Source organism: Dendropsophus ebraccatus, chromosome 2 (assembly GCF_027789765.1).
Source record: "Dendropsophus ebraccatus isolate aDenEbr1 chromosome 2, aDenEbr1.pat, whole genome shotgun sequence".
NCBI lineage: Eukaryota > Metazoa > Chordata > Amphibia > Anura > Hylidae > Dendropsophus > Dendropsophus ebraccatus.
The window spans coordinates 207982970-208006274 of NC_091455.1; the positions used below are offsets into that span (position 1 = coordinate 207982970).

Genomic DNA, 23305 nt, shown 5'->3' on the forward strand with positions numbered 1-23305 from the left:
GGGGTTTATAATAACTTTTGGGTCGGCTCTGGTACGGTAAGCTTTGCCTTGAATGGAGCAGCAACTACTCTATTTATTGTTTATGGAGCTGACCGAAATAGCCAAGCGCAACCTGGAAACATTGATGTAGATGGTGCTTACATAGATAGATAATATATAGATATATAATATAGATAGACAGACAGACAGACAGACAGACAAATAGATAGATAGATAGATAGATAGATAGATAGATAGATAGATAGATAGATAGATATGATAATTTCCTTATAATACAGTAGTTAAAGGAATTATCCAGTGTGGTCACTTTCTTCCAGAGACAGCACCACTCTTGTCTCCAGTTTCAGTGCAGGTTTTGCAACTCATTTCCATTTAAGTGAATGGAGCTTAATTGCAACCCACATTTGTAGACAAGAGTGGTGCTGTCTCTGGTAGAAAGTGGCCATGTTTTTCTAATGCTGGATAACCTTTTTAATGTAACTCTTTTGTTGTATTGAAGAGAGGCCTAGACCAGCGAATGTCTGGGTTTTCACCCACCTGTATATAACTCATCTCATATACGTCTATAATTCTCTCCTAAACATTTACTGTCATGTAATATTCCACGCAGAATGTGAAAGATGACGGGCAGCATGTCTGGAGACTGAAGCACTTCAATAAACCGGCATACTGCAACCTGTGTCTGAACATGCTGATCGGTCTCGGGAAACAAGGATTATGTTGCTCATGTAAGTTGTGGATATTGTCACATGTATTGAGTCAGAATTATTGTTCACATGTTACTAAAAACACCTAAAGTGGAATTTAAAGGGTTGTTGAAGAACACAGTCTTATTTCCTGGAATCCTTAGTGATCGGCTTTACTAGTATGAGATAAGTGTGACCACACTACAAATAATTACCTAGTAATTTACAATAGAGATGAGCAAACTTGCCGAAAGTTGCCGAGTGATCAGCATTTGAATCCCACTGCCTGGAGATAATGGATACAACCTGACTGCATGGAAAACAGCTTATGGCCTATGGCTGCATCCATGTTTTCCTAGATTACTTACCAACTTCTTCAGCCACTGGAGTTGACATGCCGAACAATTGGCCTTGAGCACACTCCAGTTGGGCTCATCTCTACATGTTACTAAAGTCTATGTCTAGGCTCCTCTGTAGGCCACGTTAAGTTTGCAGAGGCTCCTGGACAAAACATTTGGGGGGGGGCGCAGTGATTCCACCTCTGATCATGGAACCCTGCTTCCCCCATAACACAGCCACTTATAGGAGAGGTAGGACATGTCCTTCTCTGTTAAAGTCTAAGGCTATTGTAGTGACTTCAGAGGATAGAGCCACCAGTATTCATGACAACCTCATCTTACCAAGGAGACATCAGGGCGAGTGGGTGTCGGAGACCTTAAGGCCCATGCCCCATGTTCCTTTCTTCTAGTCTGGCCCCCACTCCTGTAAGGCTTGACGTTCTCCTCTATGATCCTGGTTATACCTTTAAGAGACATTACAGAAAAGTCAGCTCCGTGCAGAGCTCATCGGCTTCTGATCCAACAAATACCACAAACTATTTACTGTTCTCCACAATAGGTAAGCAATAAATACATCATCGATGCAGTAAGAGTAAGAAATCCAGGCCGTGCCAAAGCCACAAGCCTTTACCTCAGAAACTCTACTGAAATATTAAAGTACTGTAGTCAGCTAGTCTTAAGTAATGTGATGGTAATATTTAATACTGAAGGTGAACAAAGCACAGACAAGCCAAGGAGAGTCAACCAAGATGTAAAGCTCAAGAAGTAAAGCTGTAATCCATGGAAATATGGGGCAGATATCAGTAAAAAGGTTACATGTAGAGATGAGCAAACCTCAAGCATGCTCGAGTCCATCTGAATCCGAACGGTCAGCATTTGATTAGCGGTGGCTTCTTAACTTGGATAAAGCCCTAAGGCTATGTCGAAAACATGGATATAGTCATTGGCTGTATCCATGTTTTCCAGACAACCTTAGAGCTTTATCCAACTTCAGCAGCCCCCACTAATCAAATGTTCGGGTTCGGATGGACTCGAGCATGCCCAAGGTTCGCTCATCTCTAGTTACATGTTATGTTTGCAACATAATTGCATGGAGGGCAATCGGTGACCCATGGCAAAAATCGAAACAATAAGGTCCCATGCCGGGAAACTCCCCTCAAACACCCAGGAATGCCATAAAATACTCTCTTATAGGCTTATAGGTGGGATTTCCATAACCCAACTCTGTTAGGATCTATGTTGTTTACTGGGTTTGGTTTTCCAAAATCAGAAGTCCTGGCAATTGCAAAGTATGAATAGAATCAAAAAGATACTATGGGTCCAAGATAAAGGTCCACAATGGATCTTTATCTCTTATGTCATGTAATGTAGTCTTCTAGAATACAGGCATTGAAGAAAACAATATAACATGGATGTCTACGGTCAGATAGGCCTATGAGAGTGACAAGTGATCCTCTAGCTGGCTCTTACACAATGATGGACTCCTGGTACAACAAAGCCGCTAAGCTCTTTTTGAAGTGACTTTGAGGCCAATTACTAATGAGATAATTCTCAAATATCATACAATGTGTACGGTGATAGTAATGAAGGTTACAGTGCAATTAGATGTTGATGGAAACATGGTCTGTGAAGGATGGACCTCAGAGTCATCTTCTCTGGTGGCCCCAAGTAGCCCACTCTGATACCATATATGACCTTGTCAAGGCCAAACTCTACAAAGGAAGAATAACCAAACTGAAGGCTGACCTTATCTGATGGTCTCACCAAGGTGTATAGTCTTGGCTCTTTACGGGGTTCTCTTCTTAAGGGAAAGGGGATTTTTTCTGAGGGCATCTGATAGATCTCAATGGCCTAGTTCAGTTATGGGGAACTTTCGGTCTTTTAGCTGTTGCAAAGATACAATTCATGATATTGTGGTTTTACAACAGCTGGAGGGCTGAAGGTTCACCATCCCTGGCCTGGCTGATGCATTGGACCATATATGACCAGCAGAACCAAGGAAACCTATGAGGTTAAGGTTTAGATGTTTCCATATCAGAGCTGGTTCTCAACATCAAGTTCTAAACATCACTTTTGTGTCACTTTAGGCCAATATCTAAAACGTTATCCAATCTCTACAATAGATTGTCGTAAAGACCAGCGAGGCCACCGAGAGAATAAAACTTCAGTAATGTAAGGGACCTGGCTCTTTTGCTGATGTACAGGCCATGTTTTGTTTTCTTGGTAATGTCATCGATAATCCTATGATCCCACATTTTGCCTAATGTGCCTGGAAAATCAAATGTTAGAAGCAGATGGTGTATTCCGGAAGGCAACAAATTTACCCAATGAAGACATAGTGTTGTTGTCGTGTGTTACAAATGAACTTGTGCTGCTGAGTACACGGCATCTATGACAACACTTGCTATCTGGAAATGGACTAATCAGCTATTTAAGGATCGGATAAACCAATAGACGAAACATCATAAACTCATATGGCTTTTACTTTCGTGCTTGCCAGCTGCTCATAAGCTTATATTTTGGAAAATGTAGATTTTTTTTTAATTTTTATCAAATGACACCAGTCCATTTGGCTGCCATTAATCTGTCTTCAAAGTACTCATCATTTGGGGGGTCATTTTTTAAAAATTTGAGTTGGGACTAATCTGATTATGCATTTCCTGCCCTGCTCTGATAAGGTTTTCTTGTTTTATATGCATCATGTTTCCCGTAATTATTGACCTTCTGAAGCCTACGGAGAAAAACAGCCCAAGTCCTGATTTATGGAGGCCTTATCTGCAAATGTCATTGCGTTCCTTCTGCTCGTACTGAGACGTATTCTTCTCATTTACTCATTTTTCTTTCTATATTTTCATCTTCCAGTCTGCAAATATACCGTCCATGAACGTTGCGTTGCCAGAGCTCCCCCATCTTGCATCAAAACCTACGTCAAGTCAAAGAAGAACACAGACGTATGTCCTAGATGCCTGGTCTTTTTTTAGTTGAATTTCTTGGTTAAAGGTTTTTAAATTTAAAAAAAATAATAAATTCTTTCGTTTCTTTTTGCAGGTTATGCATCATTTCTGGGTGGAAGGAAATTGTCCCACCAAATGTGAAAAGTGCCACAAAGCCATTAAATGCTACCAAGGCCTCACAGGATTACACTGTGTGTGGTGTCAGATTACAGTAAGTCCATGCCCTTTTCAATCATGTTCTTTTGTGGAGAATAATTAAAAAAATATATATTTTTTTAATTTATTTATATTTAAAACATAACTATCATAACCATTTTAAAACAGTTTTATAGTTAAATGGGGATCTAATGGATTAGAAGACCCATTGATAAGTACTCTGTTGGGGAGTACCGAGTTATAAGTGATACTGTCACCACCCTTACTTCTCGTGATGGACAGTGTCACCTAGGCGAGGCTTCATGGCAGTTGGGTTCCATCTCCCTCCTGGCCAATTTTAGAGCAGACACGAGGCACAGACAAGTTTTATACAGGTATATATCAAATGTGATGGTGCGGAGAACCACACATAGAGTAAGGGGGTGGGGTGACAATATCACTTTAATCATGGAGGTTATCTCTCACCTATCAGAAAGAGCACATAACTTCAACAGGCTCCTTTTGCGTTGGAGGCCTCGGCATGTCTCAACATTACACAAACAACACAAGACGTGTGTAATGCTTTATTCTTCCTGTGGCGGTGCTGCAGGGAAAATCTAACACTTGCAGGAGTTCAGAGAATTCAGTATTCTGAAGGGAGGGATCTTACATCAATGGTTCCCAGTGACAATGCTTTTTTTTATCACTCGGGGCAAATGGGCCCGAGATTTGTTTGGCCATCTGTGAGGAGCCGCCATCATCCCTAGTGTGAACATGGGTGGATTCTGTCCTGGCCTAATTAATTGCATTCTAGTTAACGCTTGTCCATTTTCTGGAGTGAATTCTACCAGTAGCTTAATGGTTAACACCTTGCCGGTGATTGACAGCCCTATCCTCCTAAATTCTTGTCTGTCTGCTCCAATCACCTCTGAGACCAGGACTTTGTTTCTTTTAAAACTCATACCTTCCTACTCTGTGACTTGCTATAGTGACCTATTGGTTTCCTGACTTTGGCTTGTGTCCCTGACTATGTGTTTGTCTCCTGACTTGGTCTGTATCTTTGTCCTCTGATTATATCTTTGACTCTGGTTTGCCTCATTGACCCTAGCTTTTTGACCACCTGCCATTGTGTACAGTATATTTGTCCTTGTCTTGTATTTGTCTAGTGTCCTGTTCCACCTATGACACGTTGTGGCAAGTAGGCAGGGACAGTGGGTGTGGGACAGCGTCGGGGCTGCACTTGCCTCTGTGTCACCTGTGTACACCCTGAGCTCTCCTGACACCATCTATGCCTTTTCATTGTACTAGAGAGATTCTCCCTATCCAATAGGAGTGGGTCCAATCAAAAGCTATGCCATTTTTCTCCAAGAGCCCCATAGCAGCCACGTGGTATGTAATGTAAGCTGCCAGGTTCTCCAGAGGTTACAGCTGATTGCAACTTATTTTTTTGAGGGGAGGGGGTGATCAAATAAAAAGGTCTCATCTTAAGTGCACAAGCCCTTTAAGACAGTAGGCAGATTCCTATATCAGACTTGTTTCACATTTTCTTCTCGATTCCTGTCTTTACTTATTACAGGCAGACTAAAAATGAGAAATTATTAAATATTTTTCTTTTTCATATTCTAAGTAAAACAAGAATAAATTAATTTTTGGAAATGGGAAACACATTTTAAGGAAACTTTGATAAAACATTTTACCTTTTGGCCATCCATGTTCACACACAGTAAAACTTGCCGTTTTACAAGCTGTTAAGCACCCATAAGATGGCTTTTTCTTATATAAATATATATTTCATTGTTGTCAGTGGAAAATTGCCCAATAGTTAGCATGTTCTTAAGTTTCGGTTGATTTTTGGTAAAATGAAAAAATAAAAAAAAAATTGGCATAATAATTTGGGCCATAAAATGGAAAAAATGGTCCAAAAAGTCAGTAGATTTCTTTTATCCAATTTGTATAAAATAGCTTTTTTACAAAAATAAATTACATATTTTGTACTGTTACAAAAGTGGATAAAAACCGTGTGGGAATATTTTAATTTATTTCTTTTTTATTTATATATTATTTTTTATATATTTTTTTTATTTTTAATTTGGAAATTTAAAGAAGCTAGAGAATAAAGAAATATATATAGTCTAATTGTAATTCAGTAAACAAATAGTTTTTATTACTTTCACATGAAGCTCAATTACACTTCTGTCCCACATTCTAAAATTCAAAATTCAAAAATTGTTGTCTAGCCAAATAAGAAAAGAAAAATGTTTTAAATAAAAATATTTGCATATTATAGCTTGACATTTATTTTAGATAGCTAGGTATCTTTTTTATTACATGATTATTAGTAATAATTAAAAAAAACTATTTCTAAACAGCAAAGATCATGTCATAACTATTGTTGAGCGGAGTTGCCGAAATGTTCAGATTCAGCAAGGTTCTCCAAACCCGAACATTTAGCATTTGACTCCTGGCGTCTGGAAAAGTTAAAAGCCGCCCTTGGGAGTCCTGGAAAACATGGATACAGCCATAAGCCATGTATTTCTGGGAGACCTATCATGGAATCCAACTTCTCCAGCTGCCGGGAGTCAAATGCTCAGCCTTCAGGTTTGAGGAACATTTCCGAATCTGAAGATTTCGGCAACTCTGATCAGTACTAGTTATAATAGGATATTTATAAGTAACTTTTTTTTTCTACTTATAACATTTTTTTTTAATAAAATTAAGTATTTAGGTATTTTTACCACCTTGAGGAACGGCAGAATTCCGCGGCAGCCATATGTTCCACGGAACGGGAAGACTGCTGGAGTCAAATGGAGTTTGTACGAACCTGAACATCAGCGCTGTTTTATCATCTCTACTCACTAGGACCTGAGCAATAGTTTTGGAATCACTTTTAGGGTACAAACCCACACACCGTATACGCAGCAAATACGCAACAAATACGCAACAAATACGCAGCAAATACGCAGCAGTTTGATGGTGAAGATTTAATGCTGAGTTCAGTTATTTAGATCTAATCTGCTGCGTTTTTGTTGCGTATTTGTTGCGTTTTTGCTGCGTTTTTGCTGCGTATCGCAGCAGTAAATACGCTGTGTATACGGTGTGTGGGTTTATACCCTTAGCGCTTGTTTATATGAATGTATATAATAGTAAATCTATGGAAATGGATGTAACAATGGCTGCAGAATATTCTATACCTTACTGGTGTGATTGACTATGTCCATTGTCTCTGCAGCTTCACAATAAATGTGCTTCACACCTTAAACCTGAATGTGACTGCGGACCCCTGAAGGATCACATCTTACCACCCACCACCATCTGTCCCGTCGTGTTGGTGAGTTTATACCTTTTCGTGTTTCGGATCTTGGTAGAAGTTTCTCTAATATACGGCTTTCCCATTAAGATGACAATGAAGTCTCATCAGGAGCGGCAGTAATGGAGCCTGAGTCAGGTTTTATGACTTGCATAGTGCTTACCAGAAATGGTAGAGCAGGTCACTTCTACATTTTACGTCTTTTAAAGATCCAACTTCCCAGAAAGATGAAGGTTTCCTTATGGTCAGTTCTGGATGTACAGAGTGTATCTGCAATGCAGAGGTTACTGTGAATGATGAGACCGAGCTCACTGCAAACTGTGCTGTACTGTACTATACTACCGCCACAGCACCTGTATATAGCTGAGACCTATATCATTGTAGAAGGAGTGTTCAGTCTCGAATATATCAGCTTAGCCTGCCAAGTATCTATCTATCTATCTATCTATCTATCTATCTATCTATCTCCTATCTATCTATCTATCTATCTATCTATCTATCTATCTATCTATCTCCTATCTATCTATCTCCTATCTATCTATCTATCTATCTATCTCCTATCTATCTATCTCCTATCTATCTTCTATCTATCTATCTCCTATCTATTATCTATCTATCTATCTATCTATCTATCTATCTATCTATCTATCTATCTCCTATCTATCTATCTATCTATCTCCTATCTATCTATCTATCTATCTATCTATCTATCTATCTCCTATCTATCTATCTATCTATCTATCTATCTATCTCCTATTTATCTATCTATCTATCTATTTATCTATCTATATATCTATCTATCTCCTATCTATCTATCTATCTATCTATCTATCTATCTATCTCCTATCTATTATCTATCTATCTATCTATCTATCTATCTATCTATCTATCTATCTCTCTCCTATCTATCTATCTATCTATCTATCTATCTATCTCCTATCTATCTATCTATCTATCTATCTATCTCCTATCTATCTATCTATCTATCTATCTATCTCCTATCTATCTATCTATCTATCTATCTATCTATCTCCTATTTATCTATCTATCTATTTATCTATCTATATATCTATCTATCTCCTATCTATCTATCTATCTATCTATCTATCTATCTATCTCCTATCTATCTATCTATCTATCTATCTATCTATCTATCTATCTATCTCCTATCTATTATCTATCTATCTATCTATCTATCTATCTATCTCCTATCTATCTATCTATCTATCTATCTATCTATCTATCTATCTATCTGTCTCCTATCTATCTATCTATCTATCTATCTCTCCTATCTATCTATCTATCTATCTATCTATCTATCTATCTATCTATCTATCTATCTCCTATCTATCTATCTATCTATCTATCTATCTATCTCCTATCTATCTATCTATCTATCTATCTATCTATCTATCTCCTATCTCCTATTTATCTATCTATCTATCTATTTATCTATCTATATATCTATCTATCTCCTATCTATCTATCTATCTATCTATCTATCTATCTCCTATCTATCTATCTATCTATCTATCTATCTATCTCCTATCTATCTATCTATCTATCTATCTCCTATCTATCTATCTATCTATCTATCTATCTCCTATCTATCTATCTATCTATCTATCTATCTATCTCCTATTTATCTATCTATCTATTTATCTATCTATATATCTATCTATCTCCTATCTATCTATCTATCTATCTATCTATCTCCTATCTATCTATCTATCTATCTATCTATCTATCTATCTATCTCCTATCTATTATCTATCTATCTATCTATCTATCTATCTATCTCCTATCTATCTATCTATCTATCTATCTATCTATCTCCTATCTATCTATCTATCTATCTATCTCTCCTATCTATCTATCTATCTATCTATCTATCTATCTATCTCCTATCTATCTATCTATCTATCTATCTATCTATCTCCTATCTATCTATCTATCTATCTATCTATCTATCTATCTATCTCCTATCTCCTATTTATCTATCTATCTATCTATTTATCTATCTATATATCTATCTATCTCCTATCTATCTATCTATCTATCTATCTATCTATCTATCTCCTATCTATTATCTATCTATCTATCTATCTATCTATCTATCTATCTATCTATCTATCTATCTATCTCCTATCTATCTATCTATCTATCTATCTATCTCCTATCTATCTATCTCCTATCTATCTATCTATCTATCTCCTATCTATCTATCTATCTATCTATCTATCTATCTATCTCCTATTTATCTATCTATCTATCTATTTATCTATCTATATATCTATCTATCTCCTATCTATCTATCTATCTATCTATCTATCTATCTATCTCCTATCTATTATCTATCTATCTATCTATCTATCTCCTATCTATCTATCTATCTATCTATCTATCTATCTATCTATCTATCTATCTCCTATCTATCTATCTATCTATCTATCTATCTATCTATCTCCTATCTATCTATCTATCTCCTATCTATCTCCTATCTATCTATCTATCTCCTATCTCCTATCTATCTATCTATCTATCTATCTATCTCCTATTTATCTATCTATCTATCTATTTATCTATCTATATATCTATCTATCTCCTATCTATCTATCTATCTATCTATCTATCTATCTATCTCCTATCTATCTATCTATCTATCTATCTATCTATCTATCTATCTATCTATCTCCTATCTATTATATATCTATCTATCTATCTATCTATCTATCTATCTATCTATCTCCTATCTATCTATCTATCTATCTATCTATCTATCTATCTATCGATCTATCTATCTCCTATCTATCTATCTATCTATCTATCTCTCCTATCTATCTATCTATCTATCTATCTCCTATCTATCTATCTATCTATCTATCTATCTATCTATCTCCTATCTATCTATCTATCTATCTATCTATCTATCTCCTATCTATCTATCTATCTATCTATCTATCTATCTATCTATCTATCTATCTCCTATCTATCTATCTATCTATCTATCTATCTCCTATCTATTATCTATCTATCTATCTTCTATCTATCTCCTATCTATCTATCTATCTATCTATCTATCTATCTATCTATCTATCTATCTCCTATCTATCTATCTATCTATCTCCTATCTATCTATCTATCTATCTATCTCCTATCTATCTATCTATCTATCTATCTATCTATCTATGTTCATCTGTCTATCTATCTCATATCTTTTTCTTCTTTCATTCTTTCTAACCTTAACTATATTAAAAGTCCATATCTTAGTTCTACCACACTGAAAACTTTCCCTTCCCCATGATTCCCCATGTTATCGGTGTTGCAGGTCATCTTAACCCCAAGAGATATGACAGTAGACAGCAGAAGCAGATGACACTCTGAGCTCTGCTACATCTGTATCAGTATTAGATTTGATTCTCCTCTAATACATTGTAATGGATGGATTTTGCATGGGAGCTGCGTGCTCTGCTTTACATAACTCAACCAAAGGCACAAACAACAGATCGATACTCGAATGTTCTGCAACTTTGCCTCGGAGATCTGGCACGGATAAGGTTATAAAATTTACTTACCCGAGCAGACGATTCGCTAATCACGGGTAAAGCTCTGTTTTCACTTAATTCGGTTTCAGTATTTATTGACAAATCCAATAGAAATCCGTCTGACAATGTCCGAGATGATGACATGTGCCCCCCCCCCCCGTCAGCGAGACGTGCGGCGAGGGTCTCAGTGAAGTCATGGGGGCGGCCTGATTCAATAAATACCTATGTGACACGCAGAGCTTTGCCTATCTGGATCTCATTGTGTCCTATTGAAATGAGCAGAAAAAAAAAATCCTCATCTTAGGGAGGAAGTCATTGAAATCCCTAAATTCTATTAGTTTTCTAAATGTTTTTTTCATAACCAACAACAGACATATTCTGGGACTCTGTTACGGAATAATTAACAAGATAGAGACGGCCATTACGAGACGGCGTGTTTTCTGTCATGAGACGAAGGCTTATTTTTACATGGCCGTCTTATTCTATTAGCGCCCGGCGAAAAAAGACGTCCTTCTGCGCCCCCCTATATTTTACTTTGTTGTTAGAGTTGTTTTGTGCTGGGTTGAACCCCCTGTTATGTGGTCGGTCAGGTTCCTATTACACATGGCGGATATCGCTACACACAACATATCACTTTGCTGGAAACAACAGGTTTGGGTTTTATCAGGGATCCATGACTGATTTTAGTGGTGTGGCTTTCTCCCCTTAGATTAGGGGTTAGTCATATTTTTCAAAACTTAATTTAAACAGGGATGTTGAACCTTCAGCTGTTGCAAAAGTACAATTTCCATTATGCCTGGACAGCCAAAGCTAAAGCTTTAGCTGTCCAGGCATGATGGGAATTGTAGTTTTGCAACAACGGAAGGGCCGAAAGTTCCCCATCCCTGCATTAAAATATCAAATGAGCAGTAACTCACCTCACTGATCCCTTGCTGATCACTTATTCAGGTTCTGGTTAGCACCCTGTGAGCATCATGTGACCACTGCATCATGACTTCCATCATTGAGCAGGGATGCCAGGAGTACAGCTAATAACTCAAGTGGTCATGTGACACCCACTCCAGAGGGAGGACCAAAGAGCTGAAACTTGAATGGGAGATCAGTGAGGGGTCGGTGAGTTACTGGTCGCTTGTTATTTTAATCCATTTGGTCCCCAAACCACCTCAGGAGTTAGGGGGTCACTCGATCTTGAGATAGATGGAAGTCTGAGAGGTGTGACACACATCTATCAGGCATGTTAATCCAGAAGTTCCACTCTCTATGGATGCAATGGAGTTAATGCGCTTTATAATTGCCAAATTGAGATCCGAACTTCCACAATGACCCATCGTGACATGTACACCATTAAGCAAGAAATGTAAGAAAGGGCCTGTCTAAATCTCTACACATAACTTTTCTTACAGAGCACGATATGGCGACACATGGGGCATGGAGCTGCCCAGGATTCAGCACTGTATACAGCTGGGTGCACTCCTGTATACTGGAGAGTCTCGTCCAAACAGGGTAGAAGTGTGCTCTGCTGGAACTTTAGAAGAAGAACACTTGAGAATAGAAGTATACTTGTTGTTGTGATACTACCTGTTGCCCTGCAGTGTTGGGTGACCCATCCTATCAGGGTGACACAAGCCCTAGACCCTGAGTTGAGCAAGGTGGACAAATTACCTGGTTACACCTGCGCTGCGAGATAGAGTACGTAGATTTGTAGCAACTTTCCTCTATCCAGATCAGTTTCTCTTGTTTCAGCATACTGTCCTGCACCTTTAGAAGTGTTCACAGTGTGGGTTGGGGTGTTCTCTGACTTGTCCTCTCTCAAGTAGTTTAGCACTACATAGTTGGACCAAAGATAGCGTCTAAAAGAAAGGTCCCTCCGTCTCCCATGAGTGTCTGTCCACTAGCACGGTAGGGTGGCACATGGGGTATGGTATGGAGCTGCCCAGGATTCAGCACTGTATACAGCTGAGTGCACTTCTGTATACTGGAGAGTCTCATCCAAAACATCTGCATGAAACACCAGTTAGAATCACATTATATTAGTATATTGTTCATATCCAACCTGTGCGACAAAGCTTCAGCTATCATCTGCCATGTCATGGAGCCGTCTCACAGAGCAGTGGGGTATAGAAGAGTTTAGAAGGACAGTAATTCTATGGACCATACTTCGGATTGACCATAGAAATGCCAGATGAATCACACAGGGTATCGGCAACTATACTTAAACAATATTTTTTATGCAAACATACGAAATGCCATATCACATTATGTCTGTATTCACTCTGCGGTCTGGAAAGTTGTCTGTACATACCCTGGCCTGAGGTGTGTAGTTATTTTAGGGTCAGCTCTGTGGCGTCCTCTATGAGGTCTGGGGTCTTATTTGTGCATAGTTATTCTGGGCACTGCTTTGGGGTTTGTAGTTTTTCTGGGGTCTTGTCTACTTTCAATGTATATTGTGTGGTTTTCTCAAGGGATTTGTTTATTCTGCTGTCATGTACTCATGATGGATATACTCTCCAATCAGCTTTGAGATATATATTTTTTCTAGAGATTTATCTGAGGTCTGTGCTCACTATGGCATCTGGTCTGGGGTCTGTATTCACTATGGTTCCTAGTCTGAGGTCTGTATTTACTATGGTTTCTGGTCTGGGGGTTGTATTCATGATGGTGTTGGTCTGAGATCTGTATTCATGATGGTGTTGATCTGAGATCTGTATTCATGATGGTGCCTGATCTGAGATCTGTATTCATGATGGTGTTGGTCTGAGATCTGTATTCATGATGGTGTTGGTCTGAGATCTGTATTCATGATGGTGTTGATCTGAGATCTGTATTCATGATGGTGCCTGATCTGAGATCTGTATTCATGATGGTGTTGGTCTGAGATCTGTATTCACTATGGTGCCTGGTCTGAGGTCTGTATTCACTATGGTGCCTGGTCTGAGGTCTGTATTCATGATGGTGTTGGTCTGAGATCTGTATTCACTATGGTGCCTGGTCTGAGGTCTGTATTCACTATGGTGCCTAGTGTGAGATCTGCATTGTAATATCTAGTATTTGTTCTATATTTATGTCAGATACTCACTGAGGTCTGTAATCATTTTGGGGTATGTTTAAGGAGTAATATACTCTGCTTGCTGTCAACTTAATAGAAAGACGGTATTCAGCTACATTCTGTAACTACTTTAATGTAGAAAAAAGTGATCACAAATTCTGTGTGAAGCCATGGCCCTATACCATACCTCAATACTAGGGCCCTTGTTTCCTATGTTTTATTAGTAAAATTGGGAACCCTAGGAGGCCATCAATGGTAGGATCAGATTCCCTGATCAGCTTCATGTGTGAGCCAATAAGTGCCTCATCCTTTATACTGTGCACAGCAGAGTACATTTGGTAGGGATTGTGCCTGGTCTTATAGCACAGTCTGATTTATTTCAGCTGTTTTACTGCTGTAGTGCCAGACACTGCCACTAAAAATGTACAGCGCTGTTCCTGGATAAGCAGTAAAGAGGACATACTGTTCTCTGGAAACAGCTTCTATAGATTTCGACAGGCTACAGATTTGCTCACTGTGAACCAGCAGTCAGGAGCACTTCGCTGGCGGTATTCTTCTGGTAGCACCACTGACCGCATTGTAAGTGTAACGCCAGGAGTTGTCAATCTGCTGAACCGATGTAAGCGATGGCGAATCCGCACCAGGGAGCGGAGTCTAAGGGGCCGCTGGTTTTCACCAGAGCACGCCACAAGGTAGGAAGGACTTGCTGCGGCAGGTGACCCCCAAGTTGCTACCCCGGCTGGACTTGCTAGCAGAGGCAGGCAAGGTGCAGCTCAAGATACCTAGGCGGCAGGCAGGACTGCAGTAGGACTCACAGCTGGGACCGCGGCAGTCACGGGCAGGACTCACAGGCAGGAGAACTATGAAGGCAATTCTAAAGGAAGCAAATGCAAAGGTTCCAAGAGCAAAGGATAGGCCACATTTATAGGGAAGTTGATTAAGTGCACAGCCAGTTAAGGGGTGCACTGGCCCTTTAAATTTCGAACACCAGGCAGCGTCTGCTGAGCATAGGAGAAGCAGACAGAATCGGGGACAGGTGAGGTGCCCAGCGGGGCCAAGAGGTGGTGGTGCTGAGCCCCTGCACATTGGACGCCACCACAGCTGTGACAAGTAAGTTTGCAAAAATAAAAAACTTGTCTGGTCCAAGTATCTTCTCTAGTGGAGTGCTGAAGAGTGGAAAAAGCGCGGATCCAGAGTTGGCATAGGATGACTGGCACAGTGAGCATGCAGCTACTACAGCATTTTGATACCCCATATACCATGTAATACGCCTAGTTGATCGGGGGTTCCTATGGTTGCTGTAGGTCCTGTGGTTGTGATCTCACCACAGTCATATAGAAGACGTTATAAGAGCCGTGCAGGAGGAAGCCGAGAGATCACTGCACCTAATGCTGAAGCTTCTAAACGGCAAAGTCCTCCAAAATGCTTTTATTTCTCTCTAGCGCTAATCTGACATTTTCCGTGAGCCCCTGTTCCATGATGGAGACGGATGGTTCCCCTGTCTTGTAGAGAATGTCTTCCATTACTCACTGTAACTCGATCCATGAAGAAGAGGAGCTATAAACACATGAAACATGGGGTGACTCTCATACACAGCATCTCAGCTTTCTTGATGGTTACAGGTCTCAAACGAGGTATAAAAGCTTTCTGGTTACAGGAACATTTCCTCGAACATTTTTGAAATATAATAATAACTAAAGCGTCATACATTTATCTGAAACCAATCTCAGTTCTCTGTGCTGGGTAGAAGTCCTGATACTTTCCCTGCACAGTCTATTGCACAGTTCCTTAGGGCAAATAGCTTGAAGGGACTAACTAGGACCTACTTATCCTGTCCTCAACCTCCCCAAACAGGACAGCATTCCCACTGTCTACACAGCCCATGGAACACCTACTATGGTGTAGGTGTACACACTCTGTATACACTACGGCTGGTGTTCTCACAGAAAACTGACATGTCTATTTTGTGCGGCCGCTATTCAATGAACAACAGCCACACAAAATCGACTGTGCACACAATGTAAAGTACGGTTCTTGGCTGCACTTTACATTGTGTGCAATGGCTAGATTTATCAAACATGGTGTAAAGTGAAACTGGCTCAGTTGCCCCTAGCAACCAATCAGATTCCACCTTTCATTTTCTAAAAAGTCTGTGAGGAATGAAAGGTGGAATCTGATTGGTTGTTAGGGGCAACTGAGCCAGTTTCACTTTACACCATGTTTGATAAATCTCACCGTATGTGCATAAAACCATTATTTGAGAAAACATAATTTCACCGATCAGTCTGTTTGATTGAATGTATTTACTTTTCTGGTCCCATTAAAAAGAGGTTCTGAAGCAGCTGCATCTATTTTCCTATTTTCTGATAGATCCAATCCTTTGTAATAAATTTCAAACTGCAATAATTCTAATGACCAGCAGAGGGAGCCGAATTCTTATTTTTCCACCATCAGCCGCCCAATCCCAGTAAGCTCTTACTGGGATTTAAAATGTTCTCAAGATTTTATACTGAGCCAAAAAGGAAAAAAAAAAAAAGTCAGTGATATAATATATTAAAACAATAAAGAGTCAACATATTCTATGAAGTCATTACTTTCATCTGTAATTAATTGAAGATTTACGGAGCGTAATTACCAATGTTTAATTAGTGTTATCAGGCTCCCAGGCAAGCCAGTGCGATTTTATGCTCCATTTGTAATCATTTAAAACTTTTCAATTATATATTACATTTTGTTCCTATTAGTCACATGGTATAAAGGTATCATATTGCTTTATTAGGGATTTTATTTAGAGGGATCACAGGGTAATTTCCATGGTTGTCACCGCCAGCAATCAGTACATTTAGCAGGGTTAAGAAGTTGTAATACTTTTGGTAGCACTCCGGGGGGAGTAAAGGAAAGGGTTCAGACTCTATCCTCATTCTTGGTTTCCTTTAAGAGCTTAAAGGGGTATTCCGGCGCTGATAAAAAAAAAAACCCTCCCTCCGGAGTCTGTCTCCGTTTGAATTTCCTGCTGTTTGCAGGTCCTTGAAACTCCAGTTGGTGTCTTCCTTTTTTCTTCACTTCCTGGTTTGGGCTTTCCCATGATGCACTTTGTCTCCTGTGATGTCTAACTGACTCTGTATAACTGCTAGCTAGCTTACATCTTATTCAGCCAATCAGAGCTGAGCAACCTGAGTTATCTGACAAAGAGAGGCTGGCCTAACAGGGCTTAGACCCGCCTCCCTCTTGATGATGTCATTGTCACAAAATTGCTTCCTGGGGTCAACAGTCATTAGGTAAGAATGAGTTTACTTCACTTCCTGGTGGGGGATTGAGGGGGGAAAAGATAGGGAAAGGGGGGGCAGATAGGTGATTGAAGCACATTACAGAGTTATATAACTTTGTAATGTGTTTCAATCACTGGGAAAAAGCTTTTCGCTGGAGTACCCCTTTTAAGAGCAGACAAATAATCTTATTGTGCTTTTACACACAGAGGCACAGCCATCTTCCTGGTTGTAGTTCTTATCTGTTGCTTTTACGGAACATAACAGATAAAGCAAGTTTAAGGATCCCAGTCTGTGTTGCTTTACACAGGATCACACTTAATTCTCACTTTCCTCCTTTTATCAGACCCCGACCTCAAGATCACTGATCAGTGGCACAGCTACCATGGAGGCAGACCACGCAGCTGCTATGGGGCCCATATGGCAGCCCCTCACCCTTCCCCCGGCCTGTCTACATGGTACTAGCTGACAGTTTAATGGGGGTTTAGGGACATATAGGGTGCTCTTACATACACTAACCCCAAGATGCTAGGATTCATGGAGCCCTTACTGTTTTTTTGCTATGGGACTCATGAATACTAGTTACGCCCCTGTCACTGATACAGTTTAGTTATCTGCCAGTTTAGTGCCCAGTTGGCGATTTCTCACTGCTGGCTCACTAGGCCCCATTAAAGCGACTCTGTACCCACAATCTGACCCCCCCCCCCCCCAAACCACTTGTACCTTCAGATAGCTGCTTTTAATCCAAGCTCTGTCCTGGGATCCGTTCAACAGGTGATGCAGTTATTGTCCTAAAAAATACTTTTAAACTTGAACCCCTGTGCCCACCGGGAGTATCTGTGCCCTAACTTTGCACCACCCCTCCGTCCCTCCTCCCCACCCTCCTCACCATTAGGAATGCTCCAGGCAGATTGCCTCCTATTCCCCACCTGTGTCAGCACGGCACATGGGCTGGATCATAAAGGACCTGTGCAATGTTCAGCATGGAGAAAATGTTTCAGTGGCATTCCTAATGATGAAGAGGGTGGTGGGGAGGGAAGTTAGGGCACAGATACTCCCGTTTGGCGTAGACTTCAAATTTGAAAGTATTTTTTTTTGGACAATAACTGCATCACCTGCCGAACGGATATTTGAGCTATATCATATACAAAACAAGTCAGAAACAACGGATATAGAATAGCAGATCTATATATCTAAAACAGTGTTAGCAGCAGAGGTTTTCTATGGGGATTTGCTGCTGCTCTGGACTGTTCCTGACATGGACAGAGGTGGCAGCAGAGAGTACTGTGTCAGACTGGAGAGAATACACCACTTCCTGCATGACATACAGCAGCTGATAAGTGCTGGAAGACTTTAGATTTTTAAATAGAGGTAAATTAAAAATCTATGTAACTTTCTGACACTTGTTGATTTAGAAAAAAACTTTTCCCAGCGGAGTACCCCTTTAAGTTTCCCAAAAGGACCTAATTATAACCATAGCCTCCCCCAGTCAGTTTGGTGCTCACTTCCTATAGGTTATGCATACTGACTTTATCCCTGTAGGGGTAGTTCACAAAAAGAAAAAAAATCTTTCAAGCCAACTGTGTTGTTTTCCCTTCAGTCTGACACAGTGCTCTCTGCTGCCACCTCTGTCTGTGTCAGGAACTGTCCAGAGCAGCAGCAAATCCCCATAGAAAACCTTTCCTGCTCTCCAGACTAGAAAAATACACAACTTCCTGCAGGACATACAGCAGCTGATAAGTACTAAAAGACTGGAGATTTTTTTTTATCGCTCTTTTCATTCTCAATGAATTGCACAGTTTATATCAGTAAAGATTTGCAACGTGAATCAATCATTCTTCGCGATCCGGTAGGGATGTACGTGTTCTCTGGATTTGGTCCCTGTACAAGTGATGCATAGGACAAAGCAAACGACATTTACAGCAAAACTGCAGCTTGTGAACTGAGCCTTAGGAAATACTGCAGTCATGACTTGTTAGCTTGTTGGTAAAATCAGGTTAATTGGTGAAGTAAAGGTTAAGAAGCGTCACTGTGTATAATGCCGCCTGCTGGCTGCTATCACTGGGAGGCACCGTCACATACATGTTCTATTTTCTATTCTTAGAATCTACAACTCTGTCTGTTCTTCCCGTGTTTGATTGTGCAGCCTCATAATGTATTTTAAAGGGGTACTCTGGCGAAAAATAGTTTTTTTTATAGATTTGTAATATAGATTTGTAATTTACTTCTATTTATAAATCTTACAGTACTTATCAGCTGCTGTATGTCCTGCAGGAAGTGGTGTATTCTCTCCAGTCTGACACAGTGCTCTCTGCTGCCACCTCTGTCCATGTCAGGAACCGTCCAGAGCAGCAGCAAATCCCCATGGAAAACCTCTCCTGTTCTGGACAGTTCCTGAGATGGACAGAGGTGGCAGCAGAGAGCACTGTGTGTCACTGGAGAGAATAGACCACTTTCTGCAGGACATACAACCGATGATAAGTACTGGAAGACTGAAGATTTTTTAAATAGAAGTAAGTTACAAAGCTGTATAAATTTCTGAAACCAGTTGATTTAAAAGGAAAAAAAATCATAGTTCCCCTTTAATGTATCATTTCCATTATTAGGGGGTAAGACACAATGCAGTTGCGCTTTTACTCTAAGAATAACGTCTAATGATTTCCATAGAGGACCTGTATAGTGGAGCTGGTGGGAGTGGCCACTAGGGGGAGCTAGTATTGAACCTACTATGAGCTGTTTAGTGGAGCTGGTAGGAGTGGCCACTAGGGGGAGCTCGTATTGAACCTACTATGAGCTGTTTAGTGGAGCTGGTGGGAGTGGCCACTAGGGGGAGCTAGTATTGAACCTACTATGAGCTGTTTAGTGGAGCTGGTAGGAGTGGCCACTAGGGGGAGCTAGTATTGAACCTACTATGAGCTGTTTAGTGGAGCTGGTAGGAGTGGCCACTAGGGGGAGCTAGTATTGAACTCATTATGATCTGTATAGTGGAGCTGGTGGGAGCTGCCATTAGGGGGAGCTAGTATTGAACTCACTATGATCTGTATAAATCAATACTGCACAGAGAAGGCAGATGTATCCTCCCCACCACTGACCCCATGGAGAATACATGCCAAATCTCGATGCCTCTAACAACAATATGGGCCAGTATACCGCCTAGTTTTTATCACCACAATTGTAGGAGGTGGGAGGGGGCAATGTGACCAATTGCTTATAGCCCCCATTTTCTGGTACTGGAAGTAGACAATAATATTACGTGGGAACTATATAGCGGTATCATATTACTGGATTTTGCATGTTATATGTTGGTACTATACAGTATTTTGGTATATATATATATATATATATATATATATATATATATATATATATATAAGCTCATTATGGAGTATTATGTTAGTATTGCATATTATTTGGTCACGGTATAATGGCATTTTGTACTATATGTGGTCTTCGCCCTATGTGGCAGTGTTATAGTAGTATGTACAGTCGATATGTCAGTATCATGTGAGGTCTTGTTGGGGGCAGTATTTATGTATTGCAGATTGTGTTTGCTAAGAGGCTCTCTGTGGAGTATTATGTGAGCACTGCATATTATATCGACACTGTAAGGCCACCTGGGGGCATTCTGCACTATATAGTGTTGAATTATATGGCGGTATCATATGAGCTCTTCTAGGTGGTATTGTTTGGATATGACCTATTGTGTGATCACTGTATTATAGTAGTAGTATTATTTTATGTATTGTATATTATTTACCACTGTATACTGACATGGTAGCATTTTTTCTTTGCACTATGAGGCTTTTCCCAGAATGTAAAAATAAGGGCAAATGATGGCTGTTGTTAACCGTTATTAATGGTCATGATGGCAGTCATTTTTCTCGGACGTCCGCCATTTATTTTATGGTATAGGAGCAAGACGGCACTCTGCAATTGGGTGGTGCTCGTGGTAGGAAGTAGTCCAAGTAAGTGGTAAAGGAATATCCCGGCACTCACCAAATTCTTAGTGTATTTTTATTGAAGTGTCACATCATACAGGTACAGATAAGGAGGACGCGGCATTTCGGCCTGTGGCCTTCATCAGTTCCATGAAGGCCACAGGCCGTAACGCTGCGTCCTTCTTATCTGTACGCCATTTGTTTTATAACAGCCGCCATTATTATACGAATGACGGATGTTATAAATGATGGCCGTTTTTATTGGCCGTCGTCTTTAAGGTTTGTAAGCATAGCCTAATGGTGCCGTAGGCTATGTTCAAGCAACGTCTTATTTCCTAATGACGGCCATGATGGCTTAAAAAATGGCAGATAACGTCCATTATTTTAAAATGACGGCAGTTATTTGAAATAACGTTTCGAAACAACGGCCATTATCTGCTGTTACACGTGAGCTGTCCGATAAAAATGGACATCCTTTCAACGGCGTGACCATAGTCCGAGACTTAGGCTGCATTCCCACGTTCCGAGAAGTTGTCCGTGCTCACGGATCCGTGCGCACGGACAATTTTACAGCCCGTTGATTTCTATTGGGCTATTCAGACGCTCCGTGATTTCACGGATCCGTGATGCGTGCTGTTTAAAAATAGGACATGTCATTACTCGGAACAGAAGCACGGAACAGATTCCCCATAGAAATCAATGGGATCCATTTTTTTCACGGATGAACACGGATGTGATGTAATCAATGTAATTTAAAATGCTGTAAAACAGATCCGTGAAAAAAACGGACACGGATGCAAAACAGATAAAAACGGAGTGTTTTGCACGGATCACAGAGGTAGCTACCGGACCACAATCACGGACCGGGAAAATCACTGAACGTGTGAATACAGTCTAAATAACAGTTATAACTTTTATTCCGTTTTGGGACAATCAGCCGTCAGTGTAAAATAACGGACGGCTTAATGACGGCCAAGCTAATAGACAACTGTCAAATGGCAAAAAAACAGTGTGTTATATGAGCTAAAATTGCAAGGAACATATTGCAGGCCATAGGGGGCGCCACTTGGCTGCTGCCCAGGCCCCATAATTCCAGAGAATCCGGGGGCCGTGAGCGTAGCGCCCCCCTACACTCACAGCCGCCCCTTCTTCTTGCTTGCTCTATGGCACATTGAGCGTTCGGGGCGGATTCGCGGCACTTCTGCCGGCTACAGAGGCAGCTATCACATTTCTTAATAAATGTCATCTTTATTGCCATCTCCCCGATTCCAGTAACATTTTAATTAATTCATACTGATTGAATAAATGTACATTTAGAGTCGTCTGGTAATGAGGGCACGTTCCGTCTAAAGGTTCTACATCATCCTGATATCCTGCGGGTAATTATATCCTAATTATATGGTGAGAAAAAAGAGTCTATAACTCAGGGCGGCTATTGTTCATTGGACCCAATTAGGAATTACAGGCGGATAATAAAAGTTCACTATGAGGTTGACTGTCAGTCAATTTAAAAATCTTTACGGCAATCGAACCTGGGAACAAGCTGGCGATCTAACCTGGTTAGGATCTGCTGGATTTACTGTCAGGTGGCTGGTGGAATAAATTATGGTGGGGGAACAGGGACTCCGCACTTGTTGTCAGACATGGGAAGATGCTATTATGTACATGATATGGAGGAGGGGGTCTATGTATAAGGTATAATATCAGCACTTCTCTTTGGTTAGGGTTACGTGAAGATTCACAGACGCTCCACCTGGGAACAAGCCGGCGATCTAACCTGGTTAGGATCTACTGGATTTACTGTCAAGTGGCTGGTGGAATAAATTATGGTGGGGGAAGAAGGACTCAGCACTTGTCAGAAATGAGAAGACATTATTATGTACATGATATGGAGGAGGGGGTCTAACAATATCAGCACTTCTCTTTAGGTTAGGGTTACAGGGTGATTCCCAGACGCTCCACCGGGGAGCAAGCCGGCGATCTAACCTGGTTAGGATCTACTGGATTTACTGTCAGGTGGCTGGTGGAATAAATTATGGTGGGGGAACATGGACGCCGCGCTTGTTGTCAGAAATGGGAAGACATTATTA

General features: G+C 40.3%; 1 protein-coding gene across 1 annotated transcript in view; it reads left to right on the top strand.

Annotated features, from left to right (window-relative positions):
- DGKB (diacylglycerol kinase beta) overlaps positions 1-23305 on the top strand; it is a 170058-nt gene that overhangs the window by 119012 nt on the left and 27741 nt on the right. Inside the window, exons 10-13 of the mRNA XM_069959728.1 lie at positions 611-728; positions 3887-3975; positions 4073-4189; positions 7343-7441. Of these exons, the coding sequence (XP_069815829.1) occupies positions 611-728; positions 3887-3975; positions 4073-4189; positions 7343-7441 (423 nt within the window). The remainder of the gene's footprint in view (positions 1-610; positions 729-3886; positions 3976-4072; positions 4190-7342; positions 7442-23305) is intronic.